At 39.8% G+C, this 21633-nt stretch overlaps 1 protein-coding gene across 3 annotated transcripts in view; it reads right to left on the reverse strand.

The window, feature by feature from the left end:
• The window catches only part of tiam1b (TIAM Rac1 associated GEF 1b), a 34473-nt gene that overhangs the window by 11206 nt on the left and 1634 nt on the right, over positions 1–21633 (reverse strand). Inside the window, exons 2-14 of one of the 3 annotated variants that reach the window (XM_046862304.1) lie at positions 21017–21169; positions 20688–20759; positions 20074–20214; positions 19810–19914; positions 18748–18829; positions 18561–18647; positions 16999–17211; positions 15337–15437; positions 8506–8673; positions 7786–7854; positions 6197–6322; positions 5954–6062; positions 5507–5686 (exon numbers count right to left, since the gene is read on the reverse strand). In XM_046862304.1, the coding sequence (XP_046718260.1) occupies positions 5507–5686; positions 5954–6062; positions 6197–6322; positions 7786–7854; positions 8506–8673; positions 15337–15437; positions 16999–17211; positions 18561–18647; positions 18748–18829; positions 19810–19914; positions 20074–20214; positions 20688–20759; positions 21017–21124 (1561 nt within the window). In that variant the 5' untranslated portion in view covers positions 21125–21169. Of the gene's footprint in view, positions 1–5506; positions 5687–5953; positions 6063–6196; positions 6323–7785; positions 7855–8505; positions 8674–12727; positions 12973–13174; positions 13974–15336; positions 15438–16998; positions 17212–18560; positions 18648–18747; positions 18830–19809; positions 19915–20073; positions 20215–20687; positions 20760–21016; positions 21170–21633 lie in introns of those variants that run through there. The other 2 variants (XM_046862306.1, XM_046862305.1) reach the window with 2 other exon arrangements.

The following is a 21633-nucleotide window of genomic DNA, read 5'->3' on the forward strand; positions in this document are numbered from 1 at the left end:
TCATAACATTAAAGATTTTCACCAATTTATCTTGATGCCTTAATACTAGCCTAATTCTACACAGGACATATCAAGGACTCATAATTTTACAATTTAAATGCATACCTTTAATTTCAAAGCTGAGGTGATAAAATAGCAAGGTTTTTGTATATTCTACTGAACAGTAATATGATATACAAATTATCAATATAAACCTTTGTCATATTTTCTTTTTGTTCAAGAACTGTTTTTGTTATTGTAAGATACTGTTCAGTACATATTTAAAAACATAACCAAAACAAATACTCAGTTTATAATTATTTAACAGAATTTCTTATGACAAAAATAATGTCTATCAGGCAACCTTACTTTTTTTGTCTTTTCACAAAGTTCTTTTGAATCCTGTTTCTTAGGCTTAGATTGGCCCTTTACAATGGTAATCTAAAATAGACAAAACTAAATGCTTTTATATGGACCTGTCCAGGGATATTTTAATGGCTATTACCTCCCTTTAGGCTGGACACAAACCAATTAGATTCTCAAAGCATTTTTGATTTTAAACATACATTTAGCTTCACTAACGTTTCAAATTTACGCTCGCATTCCACTGACTATCTGATGTACAGACAGCAGTAAAATATTGGAGTTATTCCAAAAATCAGACAATGTAAGCCTGGCTGTAGCATCTTCTTAACCAGGTTAACACATTTGGACTATCATTTGGACATAATTAACAATATATAAATATTTTTTTACTTTTCATAATCTTTTGGCTCTCTATTGATTTGCACCCATATAATTGACACCCAGCAATATAATAATACGCATGATGCATTAACTATAATCTATTTGGGTCACTTTTGTTCTCATGATATACAATCACCCAGGTCACATCTGCTATGTGGTGCTTCTGTAACAAACCCTTACCTCTGAGGGATAAGGAAGTACAATAGTCAGTAAGTCTACATCTATAAGATGCAAATTTAAGAGAAATTAATTTAATAAAGTTAATGGTGCTCATACAATAACTTTATAAAGTGAAGTCCCTCGAGACCAGGTTTCTGTCAGACACTATACACACAGCTGATGATGTACATTGACTATCACATTACTACAAGGTACAACAAATCTGCTATGTGGCGCTTCTGTAACAAACCCTTACCTCTGAGGGATAAGGAAGTACAATAGTCAGTAAGTCTACATCTATAAGATGCAAATTTAAGAGAAATTAATTTAATAAAGTTAATGGTGCTCATAAAATAACTTTATAAAGTGAAGTCCCTCGAGACCAGGTTTCTGTCAGACACTATACACACAGCTGCTTATGTACATTGACAACGTCCCCATATACCCAGTGTACTGCTAAACCATGTCTGTTCCATATACACTCAGATAAACACTAAACATGTACATCACTAAAGCCCTGATATACCATGTATTTGTCAAACACACGGACACACTAATACTCCTTTGGTAGAGGACTCTTACATGATGGTCTATGCATGTCCTTATTAGACACAGTGTTCTCATAAAACAGGTCTCAGCCATACACACTACATACACACAGACTAACTCAATCCTAACCCCAGCACCTAAAACTGCACACAAAATCTCAGTCATTTTGATCTCAAGACATGGTTCACAGATAGTGTTCACCCATCCAGTCAATCTCTCCCAGTGACTAAGAGAGACAATACGTACTGATAAAAACATACTAAAACAATGCAAAGTACCTGCAACATTTTGGGAATAAATAATCAGAATATGATTTTTATAAATTACCTTTTCTCACTCTTCTCCTGGATCAGCAGCCTCCAACTCATCTACTGCAGTAACCTCTAATGTTTTCAGCTACATTCTAAAAACAGAAACAAGAGATCTTTCTCACATTTGTTATAAACATTAAGTAGCCCTAGAATGTATTTGATACTTAAGTCACATTTTAATGCAATTAATTTTACTGCATTAGCAACCATATCAAACCAAGACATTAATTTCAAAAGATACATAAAACTAAGTTTTACACAAAACATTTAATTTAAAACAGATTGGTATGTTTAGAAATATTTAAAAAAAAAGCATTTGGATCACCAGCAATTGTATTATTAACAATCGCAAACAAGGTCTTAGTATTTAGTCCGACATACTAGGTTTTGCAGAACTGCTAGTTCTACAAATGACTATGCATAAAACTGTTTCTGTGAAAATTCGTAGTTTCCACCAAGATTGAATCAACAAATATTCCTTTTATTTTTATTAGAGCAACAACAATCTGCCACTTCCTTTACTATTGCATTTTACAGATACTCTATAAGGTCTATGTCAGGCTTTTGGGGTGATTTTAAGTGCACTGTATATACAGTACATTAGCAAAGCACACTGTATATATGGTATATTATTTACACCCAGCAAGAACATTGCTGCCTTAACTATACTATAATATTTGGGTCACTTTTGTTCTCATGATATACAATCACCCAGGTCACATCTGCTATTTGGTGCTTCTGTAACAAACCCTTACCTCTGAGGGATAAGGAAGTACAATAGTCAGTAAGTCTACATCTATAAGATGCAAATTTAAGAGAAATTAATTTAATAAAGTTAATGGTGCTCATACAATAACTTTATAAAGTGAAGTCCCTCGAGACCAGGTTTCTGTCAGACACTATACACACAGCTGCTGATGTACATTGACTATCACATTACTACAAGGTACAACAAATCTGCTATGTGGTGCTTCTGTAACAAACCCTTACCTCTGAGGGATGAGGAAGTACAATAGTCAGTAAGTCTACATCTATAAGATGCAAATTTAAGAGAAATTAATTTAATAAAGTATATGGTGCTTATACAATAACTTTATAAAGTGAAGTCCCTCGAGACCAGGTTTCTGTCAGACACTATACACACAGCTGCTTATGTACATTGACTATCACATTACAACAACGTCCCCATATACCCAGTGTACTGCTAAACCATGTCTGTTACATACACACGCCAATAAACACAAAACACATGTAAATCACTAAAGCCCTGATATACAATGAAACAGGTCTCAGGCATACACACTACATACAGATTTATAAAATATAATAAGAGCTCAATATAATTTCACAACTGTAAAAAAAAATATATATTACCTGTTTACTGTGTTCGATGATTGCCAGAGTGTCTGCTGTTGCGAGGTTAAAGAGGTCTCCCTCATCAAAAGGGACTGAACTGAATACTCCACACTCTGAATAAGAAAAAATGAAATATTAATCCAGTCGTGAACTTCACACCAGTTTTATCCTAATGCCCTGTCTGTTAATGAAAGCAGTCTAGGTCAAAAGGAACATAGGATGGCATGTGTGAATGGACCCTTACCTTTATCTGAATTTATATATTTCCAGGTTTGTCTTTCCCAGCAGATGTGTAATACTCCGCCTCCTGCTTTGGATGTTCTTTTCTCCTTCTGCGCTTCATCTCAGCCATGTTAAAATGATGCTGTTCTTCCCCACAGAAATGAGTGTTTATTTAAGTTGAAACCTTAAATTGTTAATATAAGTGGTGTTTATGTAAAACATGTCCAGTGATAGAGCATGGGACAATGCTGAGGAGAGCTGGGATTTAAACTCTCCATCACACTGACACTCAAAGATATCAGACTTCTGATGTGTTCATTCTGCTTTACTTCTGACTACAGTATTACTGAGTTATGAGTGAAGAGTATCAGGGGTTATTTACACCCTCACAGTGATACAGCAGTGTTTACACACTGTACCATCATCTCTCTCACACTCAGACCCTCACCACCGCTCCAAACTCAGCCATGTAACTCCCGCGCCGCACGCACTCAGCTGTTTCCGGTCGCACGCGCTAACCGGAAGTGATGTTCTAGTGACATTAAATAGCATACAGCCTTATAATAAACAAAATAATAACAATTAAAAGCAGTTCTGAGTAGTTTGTAAGCAGTCCGGGTGCTGTGTGTACAACAGCTCACCTTACAACACTGCACGCGCTAACCGGAAGTGATGTTCTAGCGACATTAAATAGCATACAGCCTTATAATAAATAAAATAATTAAAAGCAGTTCTGAGTAGTTTATAAGCAGTCCGGGTGCTGTATGCCCAGCAGCTCACCTTACAACACTGCACGCGCTCTGTGGCCGGAGCGAACGCGTTTAAAGAGCCGCGAGGATGCGCGCGGCTATCAGCTAGCGGCTATCAGCACTGACTATTATTAGCTAGCATCCATGCTAACATACAGACATTTCCCCTTCATTTTAATTCGGCCAAACGCACTAAACCCAAATTTATACAGTGCGCATTCGGTACAAGATTTATCAGTTATTAGTTATTCAACTCAGGTTTTAAAACTAACCATTGATAATGTTGCTAACTAGCCAGCTTTAATTTATGCCTTCTTAAGGCTAAATTCACCCCAATCTCCAGATTCCAATGAAATATTTCTTACAACATTAATTTACAACAAGGAACCGAGCTCTTGGAATATATCAATAGTCTACTCATTAAGTTTATGAACTTTATAATCATACCTGGCTTTTAAAGGGCTGGATAATGGCTGTTCAATGTGTTGGCAAACCGAGTCTAATGAAACTCCGCCCTTAAAAGGAACACGTAGGATAATTGACGTAGGTCTCAGCCAATCACAGAACGAAAAATGGCAATCAGCGCTAGCCAATCAGAAGGCTCAAATTTTCACACATGTGTGAACGGATTGCAGTACCGGCTCCGGGCTACAGGGCGCACTACGAAATTCAAAGTTACACTGTGTTAAGTCAGTTTCGGGTGTTTGTGGTATAAATGGACATGGACTGAAATTTTGAATTTCAGCTCCTCTAGTATAGATATATATAGCCACAGTGCGGGAATTATGAGGACACCTGTCCTGTCCCCATAATCCCAAATGTCCCCATAATGTCGATGCGTAATCAGGTCAAATGTCCACATAAACCACAAAACCAACACACACACACACACACACACACACACACACACACACACACACACATTTAGATTTTCTGGACTTGTAGGGACCAAATATGCACCAGAACAAACGTATCTCCCAACACATTTTCTCTCTCTCACACACACTCACTCACTCACACTCAAACACACACACACACACACACACACACACACAAACAAACACTCTCTCCAATACACTTTAAGATTTCTAGACTTGTGGGAACCAATTATGTGACAAATGTATCTCACAATACCTCCCTTTTCTCACAACCACACACACACACACACACACACACACACACACACACACACACACACACACACACACACACATTTAGATTTTCTGGACTTGTAGGGACCAAATATGCACCAGAACAAACGTATCTCCCAACACATTTTCTCTCTCTTACTCACTTACACACACACACACACACACACACCAATATACTTTTAGATTTCTGGACTTATGTGACAAATGTATTTCACAATACCTCCCTTTTTCTTACAAACACACACACACACACACACACACACACACACACACACACAGTTACCATCCAGGTGGTAGTGCTCCTCGCTTTCGGGGTCAGTGAGTGTGTATAGCTCACGCAGCAGCAGCGGGTATTTTAGCACTCTCTGGATGGGTTTAATCAGATACGACTCGAGCGTGGATGAGTGTTGCTGCTTAGGGTTCCTCTCATTCAGGAACGCCTTGAAGTCTGGGTCTGTCTTTGCTGGACACACACACACACACACACACACACACACACACACACAAACACAATTCCAAGTTAAAGGTATTTTGCATCGTCCCAATTTTATTGCAAATAGAGACAAATGAATCTAGCCATTGCGATAGGACAAAAGTATTGGTTGTCCATTTTATTCATGTATAAAGAACGCAGTAAATGGCATTCAAAGTTAAAATCTTCATTGTATACGTCTTTCATGGTGGAAAGATGGAGAGACAAAAACATGTGAAAAGGATAAAGAGGTAATACCTTTCACCAAGACTTTGGGGACTTTGGTGTGACTCGCACAGAAGGCGCTGTAGATTTTAAAACGGTCGGCGTAATAAAGGAACGAGCCACCGAGAGAGAAAAGAACTTTCTGAAAGAGTGAGAGACAAAGAAAAAAAAAAAGTGTGTGTGTGTGTGTATATATATATATATATTGATAAAATGTTTCTCTCTGCCAGATTATCAACAGCAAATCCCAAAAATACAAGTTTTCCTTTCTTTTACCTTGAACTGATCGACTCGTTCAAGTTTCTCGAGGTCCGGGACAAGACGCGTTCCGTCCTCCAGCGTTCGCAAAAACTCCACCTGAAACTCCAGCATCTCTTGAAGGTTCCCGAACAACACATCCAGCTTAAACACACACCAAACAAAGCATTCAATACAATAAAGTTTCATATGACTAATTTCCAGAATTAGCCAAGGCCAATTTTACAACGCTAACATGTTAAGAATATAATTTTGCTAACAATTTAATTCCCTGACAAACCTGTGGATTTATAACTGGCAAGGCAGCGAATGTTACATATTAAGAAAAAAGGTCAAATGTTTCCAGATCCAGGTTATATAACTAGCAAACGTTACCACAAGAACATAATGTAGCTTAAAACTTTTGCTATTCTTCTCCTGCTAAAGTCAGAATTTCAAATCAGGACCTGGTTTCACTACATAAACAAATGATTTAAAATGTAAAAAATACGCTGTAGCTTTCTAGATCACAAATTTAGCAAGCTGACGACTACAAATGTTCAATATAGCAAAACAGATTAGCAAACTATTTTACTGACTTACATTTTAGCATCATTGCTACACAATGGAGGGACAGTAAAAAGAATTTTTGACTTAATGTAAAAATACTATTTTTTTCAAGTACTTTATTAGAGTATTTTACGTAACCCCACACTTCTGCTGAGTGTGTGTGTGGAGTCAGGGTTTTCTCTCATTGTTTGTCTGGTTTGATGTGCAGTTTATGGACACCAATTATGTGAATTTGTTTGAACATCCCATTCCAACTCGAGTCCTCATTTGTTTCGATAGTAAGCTTCACTCTTCCTGGGAAGATGATACACTCGATTTTGTGGAGATTTGTACGATTTCCTTCAGCCACAAGGGTGTTAGAAAAGTCAGGCACTGGTGTAGGTGAGAAGGTGAGGAGGTGATGGTCCAATTTAATAAGGTTGAGGTCAGAGCTCTATAGCAGTAAAATATGGAAAGCAGATCTCCATGAAGCAGGCTTAATCATGCTGGAACAGGTTTGGGTCTCCTAGTTTGGGCATCCACAATTGTGTGCCTCCAACTTTTGCGGTAACAGTTTGGAGATTAAACAAACATGGCTGAAAAGTCGGATGTCCCAAATCCTTTTGGCAATATTATGCATTTATGGTTTACACCATCCAGCACGGTAGTTAATTCATTGAATTCTAGTTTAATTTGTGTGTGTGTGTGTGTGTGTGTGTGTGTGTGTATTGTGTACTGATGCAGCTAGTAAATCGAAACGAAATTGCTAAAAATAAAACGTCTTCTTAGGGTGAAGAAACCGAATCCTAAGTAAGTGTGTGTGTGTGTGTGTGTGTGTGTGTGTGTGTGTGTGTGTGTGTGTGTGTGCACTTATGGACACATCTGTATTTTTCTGCCAGTGTGCCAGTGTGATCCCACTCAGTGCTCAACATAGCATTTCACTTGCCCACACACACACACAAACACACACACACACGCACTCCCTTGTTCTTCTTTCGAACACCCACACACTGTCTTCTTTTTACCACCCACTCTAGTTTGTGTGTGTGTGTGTGTGTGTGTGTGTGTGTGTGTGTTACCTCATCCTGGGTGAGGAAGCTCTCCTTCTGTAGAGGAGTCAAGTATCTCCCAATAAGACAATTCAAATCCTGAAAACACACCCACAAACAAACACACACACACACACACACACACACACACACACACACACACACACACACACACGCTTGTATGTTGTTGCACTTAAAACAAGTTCTTATGTAACATTTGTGAACAAAAGACATCTTTTCTATAGACGTTTATGTAAGTCTCCAGTGTCAGCTGAGGAACTTCGCATTTTTAGTTTCAGTCCAAGAAATAAAATAAAAAAGAAATGAAGGAACAACCGTTTGTAACTGCTATAACATAAGTGAGATGAGGAGGTAAGTTGCATGGACATGTTCTAAAATGCAAAATGTAATCAGAAAAGCTCAAACTCAAACAAACTTTCCATACAAACTTGGTCCCATACTGGTTCCCACACTTCCCTTGACAAGACATTATAACATACTGAAAGTAAAGCGCTATCTGCCCTCTTTGGCATTACTGAACTCACAGATGCCTACGATTGGCTAGTTTCATCGTGATTGAAGCCCCTTTAAGCCCCATTAAGCCCCTCCCAATCAAAGAGAACAGCCAATCAGTAGTTACAATCCCTTGAGTGTAGTCCTTTTCTGAATATTAAAAATCGTAAAAAAGATTTGACCACACACACACACACACACACACACACACACGCACCTACACACAAGCACACACACCTTAACGTAGGTGCGTTCGGTCTCCACTAGTTCACAGATGACCTTGCGGAGTTTATCAGCATCCGAGAGCTGACGAGGAAGCGAGGAAGAGGACGGCGATGAAGCAGCTTCTGGGGAAGGTTTCATCTCGTGAAGACTCCGGCAAAATGCAGCGACCTGCTCTGTGCTCTGAAAAGAAAGAGAGATAGGTGGAGTGGGATCGACTGCAGTAGATGTTATTGATCAAGAGACCTAGATAGATAGATAGATAGATAGATAGATAGATAGATAGATAGATAGATAGATAGATAGATAGATAGATAGATAGATAGATAGATAGATAGATAGATAGATAGATAGATAGATAGATAGATAGATAGATAGATAGATAGATTAAAGGAGTGGGATCCATCACTGTTTTCTTCTCACTCTTTCTCTATGCAGCAAAAAGCATAGAACTAAAGGGAGAGAGAGAGAGAGAGAGAGAGAGAGAAAAGAGAGAGTAAGAGAAAGACAGGTGGGAATGGGAGCTAAAAAAATCTTTCGAAAATGATTTGAGCTATTTTTAATTCAAGGCATTTTCCTTCCTCCCTCTCTCTCTTTTTAATTCGGTCTCTCCCAACCTCTCCTTCCATCTTTTTTTCTCTTTATTACCATCAATCCATCTCTCCTGATATATAAAGCTTGTTGTGTTTGTTTTCAAGAGCAATTATCTGGCACGGCTGAAGGACCTTGCCTGTTATGAAAGTAGACGAGAAGCCTAAATGCGTTTCTTTTTTCAATTTTATTTTAAATGCGCCACAAAAAGCAAAGTGCACTTTCGCTTCATGTAAACATGAGGAACATGAGGGGGAATCGCAGGACCGGCTTCGCTGCATGAGATCGTTTTATGTTAGGGTCTCTTATTGATTATGTTTTTATTCAGTTTATTTTAATAAATTTCATTATTAATTTCAGCAATAATACTGTCTTACCCTTCCTGTAACACACTCTCTTTACCTGTAACACTACCTGTAACATATTCTAACTGTACATGTAACACAATCTAACTCTACCTGTAACACACTAACTTTACATGTAACATAATGTAACTCTACCTGTAACACACCCAAACTCTACTTGTAACAGTCTTTAACTCTACCTGTAACATTCTCTTACTCTACCCATAACACACTCTTTACCTGTAACACTCTCTTACTCTACCTGTAACACTCTAACTCTACCTGTAACACTCTCTTACTCTACCTGTAACACACACTCTTTACCTGTAAGACTCTCTTACTCTACCTGTAACACACACTCTTTACCTGTAACACTCTAACTCTACCTGTAATACTCTCTAACTCTACCTGTAACACACACTCTTTACCTGTAAGACTCTCTTACTCTACCTGTAACACACACCTCTACCTGTAACACTCTCTTACTCTACCTGTAACACTCTCTTACTCTACCTGTAACACACACTTTTTACCTGTAACACACACTCTTTACCTGTAACACTCTAACTCTACCTGTAACACTAACTCTACCTGAAACATTCTCTTACTCTACCTGTAACACACACTCTTTACCTGTAACACACTAACACTAACTATAATATTCTCTAATTTTACATGCAACAAACTAATTCTACCTGTAACACACTTTACCTGTAACAAACACTTTCACTTTCCCCTTAACACTCTATAATACTACCTGAGCTTTACGTCAGCAGGTAAAGTTATGTATTATGACATTTTATTAGTATGAATGTATTTTTCTTTAATCTATCTCTTTCATTCTCTATCTGTCTGTCTGTCTGTTTTTTCTCCTCCTGACAGCTTTACTTTACTCCCAACTAAAACACGAGCATGAGCACCTGTCCTTCGGAGCGGTTGCCATGGGGACACATTTTACACCAACGGACTGATGAAGAGCAGAACTGCATACGCACACACACACACACACACACACACACACACACACACGCACGCACACACACACACGCACGCACGCACGCACACATGCACTCACATACACACATGCTGTGATTGCCAGTTAGTGAGGACTGAATGTTCTGAGCTGAAGTGACAGCAAATGTCAACTTTCACACCAAACTTCCCTCTGCATCTCCTCCTTCTCCTCCTTCTTTTTGCCAAATTACTTTCTGCATCTTTATTTCTTTCCTCTATCTATCTTTTTTTCCTTCAAGAAATAGCAAATAGTTGACAAAACTGTGTGTGCAGCTAATTGCTACATGCTAAATGCTAATTGATGAACTGTTAAGAGAGGAGGTCTGAAAACTCCAGGGATCAATTTCTGACCAAAAGTGATGAAATGTGGCTTACAGGCATTACAAGCTCAGTCCAAACTGGAAGTGAAGCAATTTCTCTGATTTATTTAAAAACTGGGCACAAATGATTAGCAACATGTCTTGATGTTAACAAGCAAGTTTGAAATTACTACTTGGAATATAATAAAAACAGGAAGTAAGGTTAGATTTAAGCCTTGGGAACAAGTGCTGATCATCCCAATATCTTCTGGTAGGGATCTATGGCGAGAACTTGATTCAAAGTATCCATTAAGGTTGGGATCTAAAAGGAAAACTTCTCAATAAAGCTGCAATTCAAAGTTAAGGTTTTCCATAAAGTTGAGATCTAGAATTAAAGTTTTTAGTTTGAGATTTCTAATAAAAGGTTTTTATATTAGGGTTGGGTCCTAGAGTTAATTATGAAATATACGGTTCGGATCTTAAGTTAAAATATTCATTAAGGATGGAATCTATATTTAGGGTTTTGTGTTAAGCTTGGGATCTAGAGTTAAAAGTATCAAATTAAAGTTTGGACCTGAATTGGTGGACTCCAATAAAGTTGTAGAAACATTTCAAGGATGATCAGTGGAAACAGGATGCACCTGAGCTCAATTTTGAGTGTCATGGCAAAGGCTGTGAATACTGTACATGTGTTTAATTTAGTTTTTTAATTTTTTTTATAAATTTGCAAAAATTTCAAACACACTTCTTTTACGTTGTTATTGTGGGGTTGTTATTTGTGAAGTCTTGAGGAAAATAATGAATTTAGTCCATTTTAGAATAAAGGCGTAACATAACAAAATGTGGAAAAAGTGAAGCAATGTAAATACTTCCTGGATGCACTGTATTAGCTTAAATCTAGGGTCAGGGTCAGGATTAGCACTGAGGAAAGTGTTAATCATATAATCTACATGAATAAATCAAATGTATTGGTAAAGAAGTCCACACAATCCAAATACACCTACATTATGGGGACCAAAAAAAATCCCTTCTGTTCACTCCTGAGGTTGTATATTGAGCTCTACAGCATGTGAAAAATACGTGTGCGCCAGCCAGTGAAGCTCAAATGTCTTTTATGTGCTCTTATAATTGCATTTCTTCTTCCGAAGTTCTCACAATGCGTAAGTTATGGAAGCTTGACAGAAGCTGCGAACAAAAAAAAATCTAATCTTTGTCTTTCTATGTGACAGATAGTGAGGACTCATTGTTCTCTCTTCCTGCTGTTTGAAATTGAAAGGAAAAACTAAGACAAAAGTATCAAGGCAGCCAAAAAGACACACACACACACACACACACACACACACACACACACACACACACACAGAGCTTCACAGTGCCAGTATGTTCTGTCCACTCGTTTATGTAAATTCGGAACCCGAGACAGGTTCACTTCATAATTTTGAAATCGAATGCTTTTTGATATCTGGATACCATAGTTTATTTTTTTATAATCACACACACACACACACACACACACACACACACACACACACACACACACACACAAGCCACACTTGCAAAGCTGTGTATTTCAATTTGGCACCATTTAATTATTTAATCAAATCAATTATCACAAATGCTTTAAAATCTAAAATAACCATGGTGCGCACACACACACACACACACACACACACACACACACCACAAAAGTGTTAAAAATACACAGATTTTCATCCTGTTGATGTCAGCAATGTATATGTGATAGAATACTGCATTAGCCAACAGAAGCACACACACACACACACACACACACACACACACACACACACACACACACACACACACCTCTTTAAAGCTCTATGTATAGGTCAGTATAAACATATATGTGCACCCAGCAGTACGTACACCTCGTTTCATCTTACAATGTTAAATCAAACACTAAAAGATGTGTGTGTGTGTGTGTGTGTGTGTGTGTGTGTGTGTGTGTGTGTGTGTGTGTGTCTTGCTCACCAGGTGCAGCATGTCATAGATGGACTCAGATGAACGTTTGCTGTGTCGGTTCCGCTTTAAAACTGACATGACTGATCCTTACGCACACACACACATGCACACTTACACACATACACACTGCGTGTTGAGCTCAGAGCAGATGGGAAACACACTCACACACCCTCACTGTGCACTGATGCTGAAGACTGAATACAGAGACTTACAGATCCACCAGACTGGAGCTCTCTCTCCCTCTCTCTCTCTCCCTCTCTCTCTCTTTCCCTCTCTCCTTCTATTACGCTCTCATTTGGCCTCCTACACACTCCACTCCAATCTCTCTGTTTCGTTCCTACTATATTAATCTTTTTGTCTTTCTTATCTAGAAAAGATAAAGAGATATCCAGAATTTTCTGTAAGAACATTCGATAATTTCACAATACACTCCAATCACCAAGAGACCCGACTCACCACTGCACCTGATCCACGAAGAGACCAGACTCCCCACTGCAACTGATTTTCCAAGAGACCCGACTCCCCACTGCGAGTGATTTACCAAGAGACCCGACTCCCCACTGCAACTGATTCACCAAGAGACCCGACTCATCATTGCACCTGATTCACCAAGAGACCCGACTCATCATTGCACCAGATTTACCAAATTCCCCGACACCCCACTGCAACTGATTCACCAAGAGACCCGACTCCACACTGCAAATGATTCACCAAGAGACCCGACTCATCAATGCATCTGATTCACCAAAATCCCAGACAGCCCACTGCAACTGATTGGCCAAGAGACCCGACTCCCCACTGTTACTAATTCACCAAGAGACCCGACTCCCCAATGCAACTGATTCACCAAAAGATCCGACTCACCACTGCACCTGACTCAGCAAGAGACCTGACTCACTACTGCACCTGACTCAGCAAGAGACCTGACTCACCACTGCACCTGATTGACCAAGAGAGACGACACCCCACTGCATCTGATTCACCAGGAGACGAATGTGCCCAATGCCTGACTTTACTCACCAATGCACCAGTTTTAACAAGAGACCAATTTACCAGTGCACCCAATTCACCAAAAGATTCAATTTACAAGTGCATTTGATTCACCAAGAAACCTGATTATCCAAAGCACCTGAAGAGACCCAACTGATCAGTAAACCCAACTCAATTAGAGATCAGAGTTCTCAATGAACTCCATTTTTCATTACTAGAGCTGATTGACCAATGCACATGATTTCCAAACAGACCTAACTCATCGGTACACCCGATTCCCAAAGAGACCTGACTCATCAATGGACCCAATTCACCAATGTACCTGATTCACTAAGAGACCTGACTCACCAATTACCCTGACTGACTAAAACACCTAACTCACTAAAGCAGCCAGTACACTAAGAAATCCAAAGTACCTCGACCTGACTTCATAATAATATAAGCAGTAGAGTATTCCCTATTCAATATAGTACTTACAGAGCAACCCCCTTACACCATTTTGTGTGTGTGTGTGTTTGTGTGTGAGAGAGAGAGCATCAAGTAAAATGCGAATTCATCTCAACGAGTACAAATCAACCCCTCCAAATAAATACCACATCATGCAGCTGAGCCAAAAACCTTCCCTGTGTGGGAGTTACTACAGTGTTGTGTCATTCATATTTGTGTGTTTGTTAGTGTGCATGTGTGTGCAGGTGTGTGTCCTTAGGCTAATTATGGTGTTCTACTGCAGTCTTTGCTCGCACTGACACAAACCCCTGTGGAATAGACATGTTGGAAGGTTGGGGAGTCAGGGGGTGGGGTGGTTCTGCAGCAGTTGGTAGAATCGAGATACAGATGCATGGACGGAAAAAGCTAATCAAATGGCTGTGCTATTAAAGCTGCAAAAGCTGGATATTGTCCATGTGTATAATTATTATACATTGCCATTTGAACCCACATATGCAATGAATGTGTTTTTAAACCTAAGTGGTTATGAGGACATCGATGTAAACTCAAGCACAAGCTCACAGCAAGCATTTATTTTTAGATGGAACGACCAAACAATTTTCAGTGGTGTGAATCTGGGAAGAAAAAAAAGGCTGCTTACCCTGACAAGCAATTAGAATGCAAACATAAATCAAATAGAGTTCAACACCAGTGGATTTCTGAAGCAAATGAGCTAATTAGCCTCTAACACCAGACATGTGTTTGCATATACCCCCTCACTTCACCGTGGCACTTTCTGAAAGAACTCCAGCTGAGTAGCTGTAAAATAAATAAGTTTGTTCTTGGAGACAATTGAGGTGTGGATCTGAATATAGCTCTATGTAGGAGCAGCCAAGCAAAGAGACCTGCAATGGCTGTGAGGTAATGTGTGTCTAGGTAGAGCAATTAGCCATGGACTGTATCTAAAAGAAAGAAAATGCCTTTGGACCACACTAAACTATCGATTGGACCAATTTACCAACAAAGGTTATAATTGTAAAGTAAATCATTAATTCATGTTGATCAACCACTTTATTTTAGTCAGGGTCAACTGATCCAAAGCCTATCCCAGGAAGACAAGTCGCAGTTAGGAAAATACGCCTCAGATGAGTTCCTGGTGGAACCACCATGAAATGTTGCAGCAGACAGCCAGAAATCTTTACCTTTTCGTATTCCCTGTACTCGCTAAAGAGTTCGGTGTCATCATCCAGGCTGTCCCCTGAAGTCTCTGAGATCAGTCCAACTCCATCATCCAGAATGTCCTCTGGGAACAAAATTGGTACAGAGTGAGGTTAGTTAGTGAAACAGCATGTCTCTCAAGGTAGCCCAACACAAATTAGTTAAAAAAAGATTCTGCTGACCCAAGTTCTTTCCAGCAATCCTGTCTCATCCTCTTCAAATGGTTATTAAAGCATACCAGTTGCCATGGTCATCATCTCAAGTAGGTAATCAAGTTGAGTTGAGCCAATAATTTACCTCTGGTTTTTAAAGCAAACAAACTTATAGCAGTTCTGCTGTTTTTAACCATCTCATCATGGTTCTTACTTTGTTATGTGGTTTGTGGTATTGACTAAGCTCCTCCTTGTTCTCCTTGTACACAGGCAAGTTCTATTGGCTTTTACTCACTGCCTATCTTCTTCATCTTTTGCCTGCTCCCGTTTGGGGTCGCCACAGCAGATCATCTGTCTCCATACCACCCTGTGCCCTAAATTTGCCTCTATCAAATTAACTACCTGCATGTCTTCCTTCACTACATCCATAAACCTCCTCCTTGGCCTTCCCCTTTTCCTCCTGCCTGGTCCCTCCATCCTTTGCATTCTTGAACCCATATGGGGTATATGGGTTCAAGAATGTGTCCCTCCTCTGCCCATGACCAAATCTCGATCATGCTTCTCCCACCTTGTCCGCAAAATGTCCTACCTGCTAGGTCTTTCAAATAAATCCATTTCAAATCCTGTCCATCTTCGTCACTTCCAATGAAAATCGCAGCCTCTTCAACTCTGCCACCTCAGTTACACCTATAGCTACATTTAAATAATCATCTTCTAATTCATCAGTTTCTCCCTTTTCCGATTCAGCAGACCATGATTTCATTGAAGTCATACAAGCGTTTATTACTAATGACTACCCAATTCAAATGGTTTTACTAGTTTTATTGGCAACAGAACCCCCTATTGGTCTACGTAAATGGACTGAATATCGGCATTCAATTCTTTTGGTTCTCTCAATAATATAATTGGTATCTTTCTTTAACCAGATTATTGAAAGTAGTACTGTGATTCTGTTGAGTATTACCCAAGCCACCATGCCTTTTGTGTTTTAAACCTATCCACTTCTAGGTGGCTTAGTTTTGTTGGTTCCAGAACTTGTTCCTTTTGTTCCTATAAGCATACCATAAAATATAGCTTTCCCCATGGTTTCCCCATTACAGTTGCCTTTGTTGATTTTGCCAATAATCTGTCTTAAACTGGTAGTATCTTTGGCTTTTTCTAACTCGAGTCACTGTGGATCTCTGGTCCCGCCAATAATCCAACTTATTCTAGATCTTTTATTTAAAATCCAAATCAACTCAAACTTAACTATCCAGATTTTTGTCATTTCTGAAAACAGTTTCTTCTAGGCTCTTCCAAGTTCTTCTAATACCCCATGCTGGATCTGTTGTCTCCAATCAACTTCTCATGGTCCTGCTGCTTCTAAATATCTCACCATGATTAGAACAGTAACCCCATGGCTCCTCCAGTGTTCTTTCAATTCACTGATGCCATATTGCTTTTAACCCAACACACCCCAGTTCACTTGGTTCTACTAGTTCTTCCATGACTCACCCTGGTTCTGGGAGAAGATGTCTGTGTAGAGTTGCTGGACAGCATCAGAGCGCCTCAGGGGTAAAAAACAATGTTGTCTTCGATCCACCGGAGGCAGCGTGTTCACAGTGAGTGAGAGTGACGCATGAGAGAACGCGGTTTTCATATCAGAAAACGTCAGCGTGCTGGAGTTTTTGCCATTCAGCTGCAGGATTTCATCCCCCGCGTTCAAACCTGCAACGGACCGGCAGTTATTCGAATTCTTTCACACAATAAACTAAATGAAGCTTTTTACTCGTCAAGGTTATTTCGAACGTGTTAAGTGAGTCATGACATAACTTGTTTCATAAGATTTGGGATCAGGACATGGGTTGTCTTTATAGGTTGACTGATAGTGGATTTTACCGATATTGATAGCTAGGTTGGATCCTACTTGCCGATAACCGATTAATCAACCGAAAAAAAAACAACTCCACACTATGTAAAATAAAAATAATTGTAATTTTAATGCTCTGGCCTTTGTAAAGTCCTTTAAAAATGCCCATTTTAAGCATAACCATCGAAACTAATATGAATGATTAATGTTAATGTTTGTTCATTTCAACATTTGCTAATACATTTTCAAATGAAGTTTATTCATTTTTATTTAATTTGTTCAACTTTAGTTAATGCATTACGACTAACATGAATGAGGTACAGCATGCAGTCTCACGTCTCAGAGCAAACAGCATGTGGTATGAATGATTTGCCTCTAGTGGCCGCTCTCAGACTGTATAATGGTAGCAGACGCAACCCGGAAAAACTATAGATTTTTGCCAATAGCCAACACAGTTTGTAGGCATAGGCTAACTAGGCGGTCGCCTAGGGCACAAACAGCTTGGGGGGCACCAGTGAGCAAACCTTGCTCCACCTCTTCCCTTGCCTTAAGAGGAAGAAGTGCTAGGTTGCCAAAAAGGCTAGAAACAGCCCTGGCAATATCTGTTAGCTCCAGCAATCAACTATCGGTGCTCATTAATCGGCAAAACCGATGAATCGGTCGACCTCTAGTTGTCTTGACGTACTCGTAAAATATCATTAAACATTGAATGCATTTGAATGGATTTCAAATGGTAGATTAAAAGGTCTTGTCGAAATCTCTCTTTTCACTCTGTTCTCAAGAAAGAATGGAATTTCATCAATAAGAAACTCGCACATGGATTTTAGATCTGACACTGATGCATCACTGTAAAAATGGCTTTGAAAAACATGTCTTGACTCGTCCTGATGTTACCCAGGCACCATATGCTCCACAGCACATATGCGATGAAAGCAAAAAAACGAGTGTAAGGCTGGAATGATGGCACTGGAGTGATATAATGTTACTTATTTCTTTGCTGAGTGGAGCATGAGTCAGCTGACATGTCTGATCCCGAGCATGCAGAAACCCACAAAGCCTTCAATGCGTGCATTACGTAACGCAGTGTGGCACAGCAATACACACATTAACGCTGGCGACAGAACGACAGAATGAGCCAGAGCTCTCGCTGGGAAGAGAAAAAAAAAAGACAGAAAGGATATTTAAGCAAAGGAGAGAAGTGAGAGACCTTTGGCAAATGCTAATCCTCCGGCTTTTACGTCCGTAATGTAGAGCTGCTGCACGCTGTCGTCCTCCACCATCGAGATCGAGAAACCTGTTGGCGGGAAAAAAACGGGAAGAAGGTTTATCGATCTGGACGACAAACCGCACTTTCACGCAATGATGGTGTTCGATCGTTGTTTTTTTTTTTTTACCATAGCCGATCATGCAAGACTCGTCCCTGTCAAACTGAATGACTTTCCTGATCTTGGAGAAGAGCTCGATTTCCTTGTAGAGCTGAAAATTGGAAGGAAAGAGGAGGGAAAAAATAGTTCTCTCATTCTCCATTTGAGATGCACCACAGAGTTTATGAGTATGTAACAGGAACAAGCACAGCAGGCAGCAACGCTTTGGGTTTTTAGAAGCCACAAGCAGAGAGAAAAAAAGTCACACATGAGAGAGAGACATCAGTAAACGGTGACTGGCGGTTAATTCTATAAAATCAATTCTTTAGTAGCCTGACATACAATATATATTAGGGATATTCATATCCATAACTGACTCCGACGCGATTAGCATCTCAGTGCGATACTATTCCCCCCGTTACGATGCAGCGCGATCCGATTTCGAAGTCTGCTTTTATTTCTTGCGCCTTCTAACGTTCTTTTCCTGTTGTGTCTCCAGGAAGTTACAGCTCTACCTCTGCCATGTTAATCTGTATTTTAGGTGACTCTCAGGACACGCCTCGTGTTGTGATGCGCCATATTTAGCGAGAACGTGCTCGAGAAACGAGGAGCTAACTTGTACACGTCGCATTAACCTTTATGCCGATGCGCCGAAGCGAGTCGCCGACTTTTACAATCCTCACTAGTTTGTGGACCATCAGATCGCTGCATTATGTGCATCCTTCCCATTTCCCATTTGCTGTTCTAATAACCTCCATTCTTCTGGGAAGACTGCACCCCAGGCCTCCTCACATCACCTACATCTGTACCTGTCTTTATTAACGCCCATGTGGCTGAATAAAATCTCACAAATTTCTTCAAGCGCACTGCAAAATCTAGTGGAACATCTTCTCATCATCTACTTGTTGGAATATTTTTCTTAAAGACGAGAGAAAGAACTGAAATTTGGAACATACATCCCACTCTGAACACATACGACCCTATTTAAATTTCCTGTATGTAATAACAAATATGCTCAACACTAGGAATTGCTGTTGAAGCTCAATGATGAACATCTAATGATGCTTCTGTTAAAAAGTTATTTGAATGTACCAGGTCATACACGTCCTCCTCCGGCTTGGGGATGTAGAACTGCACCTGCGTCTCAATCAGGAACTTTAAACGCAGGTAATGCTTGGTTGAGTCCAAATCATGAGCCTGAAAAACAAGAACCGGGTTCTTAATACTGCAGGTTTTCCAAAGCAGGTGTTATTATTTGAATTCGTAGACGTGCAGCAAATTGTTCTATTATTTTATTTGCACGTTTGCCGATTATTGCCAGTAGATTTGCATGGCTGTGTGGAAGCTCATAAACACCTTGCAGATGGTCTCGAGGGTGTCAAGCGCTGACTCGCCGGGCCGTATTACGGTGAGAATGGGACGTCCATCGGGTAAACATACCCAGGAGGGTGTGAGGCGGTCCTTCACAATGCCTGCCACACACACCTGCTCGTCTTTCTGTGGAAGGAAAAATGAACAGGCTGTAAAATGTGCCTACAAAAAATGTGCCTGGGATCTCTTTTCTGGTGGATGGATGGATGGTTGGATGGATGAGAGAGAGAGAGAGAGAGAGAGAGAGAGAGAGAGAGAGAGATAGATAGATAGATAGATAGATAGATAGATAGATAGATAGATAGACAGATGGACGGACGGACGGACGGACAGATATGGATAGATTGATGGATAGATAAATATATGGATGGATATCGATGGATGGATGGATGGATGGATGGATGGATGGATAGATAGGTGAGCAAATAGATTTAAAATATAATAGATAGACGATTAAAAGGATGGTGTGTGTAAAGGTGGACAGATGGTAGACACATGAACAGAGATAACGGTTGAATTATTATATAGAATTAGATAAAGACAGGTGGATACATGGATGGATGGATGGATGGATGGATGGATGGATGATTAACACTCACATTTCCCCTTGAGGTTTCCTCTGTCATCCCTTCCAGATCCCTCTTCATTGGCTCCTCCCCCTCTGCAAACACCTGGTGACAAAACAAAGCAAATTCCTTGATTTCTCTTTAAAAATGTGTGTGTGTGTGTGTGTGTGTGTGTGTGTGTGTGTGTGTGTGTGTGTGTAGATACTAGAAGTATGTAAAGTACAGTAATTAAATAAAAAAAAAAAAGCATGTAATTAAATGGAGATTGGGTAAAAAGTTATAGATTACCCTGCAAATTGTTCTAGATCAGCATGGCAGTGAAACCAGAGTGTGTGTGTGTGTGTGTGTGTGTGTGTGTGTACCTGTTCAATGCTGGGGTGTGTATGCGTGTGTAGTTTCTTCTTTGAATTCGTCTCGAGTCCCCAAAGCGAGGAGAAGCGACTTTTTCGCTTGCCAGTAGAGTGTGACATAGCGTGCGCTCGCCTCCGAACACCGCTTTCTGTACGTGCTGCCACCTACGTGCACGGACACACACACACACACACACACACACACACACACACACACAGGTCTTTTAAACACATTCTTTTATTATTGTATATAATAGTTATTCAGGTTGCACTCTCTTCCTCTCTCTGTTTCCTTTCTCCCTCTGATTCTCCCTCCATTTCCTCTCTCTCTGTTTTCCCTTCTTCCCCTCTCTCTCTCTCTCTCTCTCTCTCTCTCGCGCTTACTTTTTCTCTCTCTATATCTAAGGTCACATTTACATTTTCACTCTTTGCATTATTTTGTTAACAATATAAAGCAATCAATACATTAACATAGTAAAACACACACACACACACACACACACACACACACACACACGCTTCTCATCTGTATATGAAGATCAGTGTGTTTCGCTCAGTCTTTTTTTTCTTTGCACCCCCGGTGTGCGTTTCTCTTTCTCTCGGCCTTTTGTGCAGTTTCTCTCTGCCAG

Source organism: Silurus meridionalis, chromosome 12 (genome assembly GCF_014805685.1).
Source record: "Silurus meridionalis isolate SWU-2019-XX chromosome 12, ASM1480568v1, whole genome shotgun sequence".
NCBI classification, from domain to species: Eukaryota; Metazoa; Chordata; class Actinopteri; order Siluriformes; family Siluridae; genus Silurus; species Silurus meridionalis.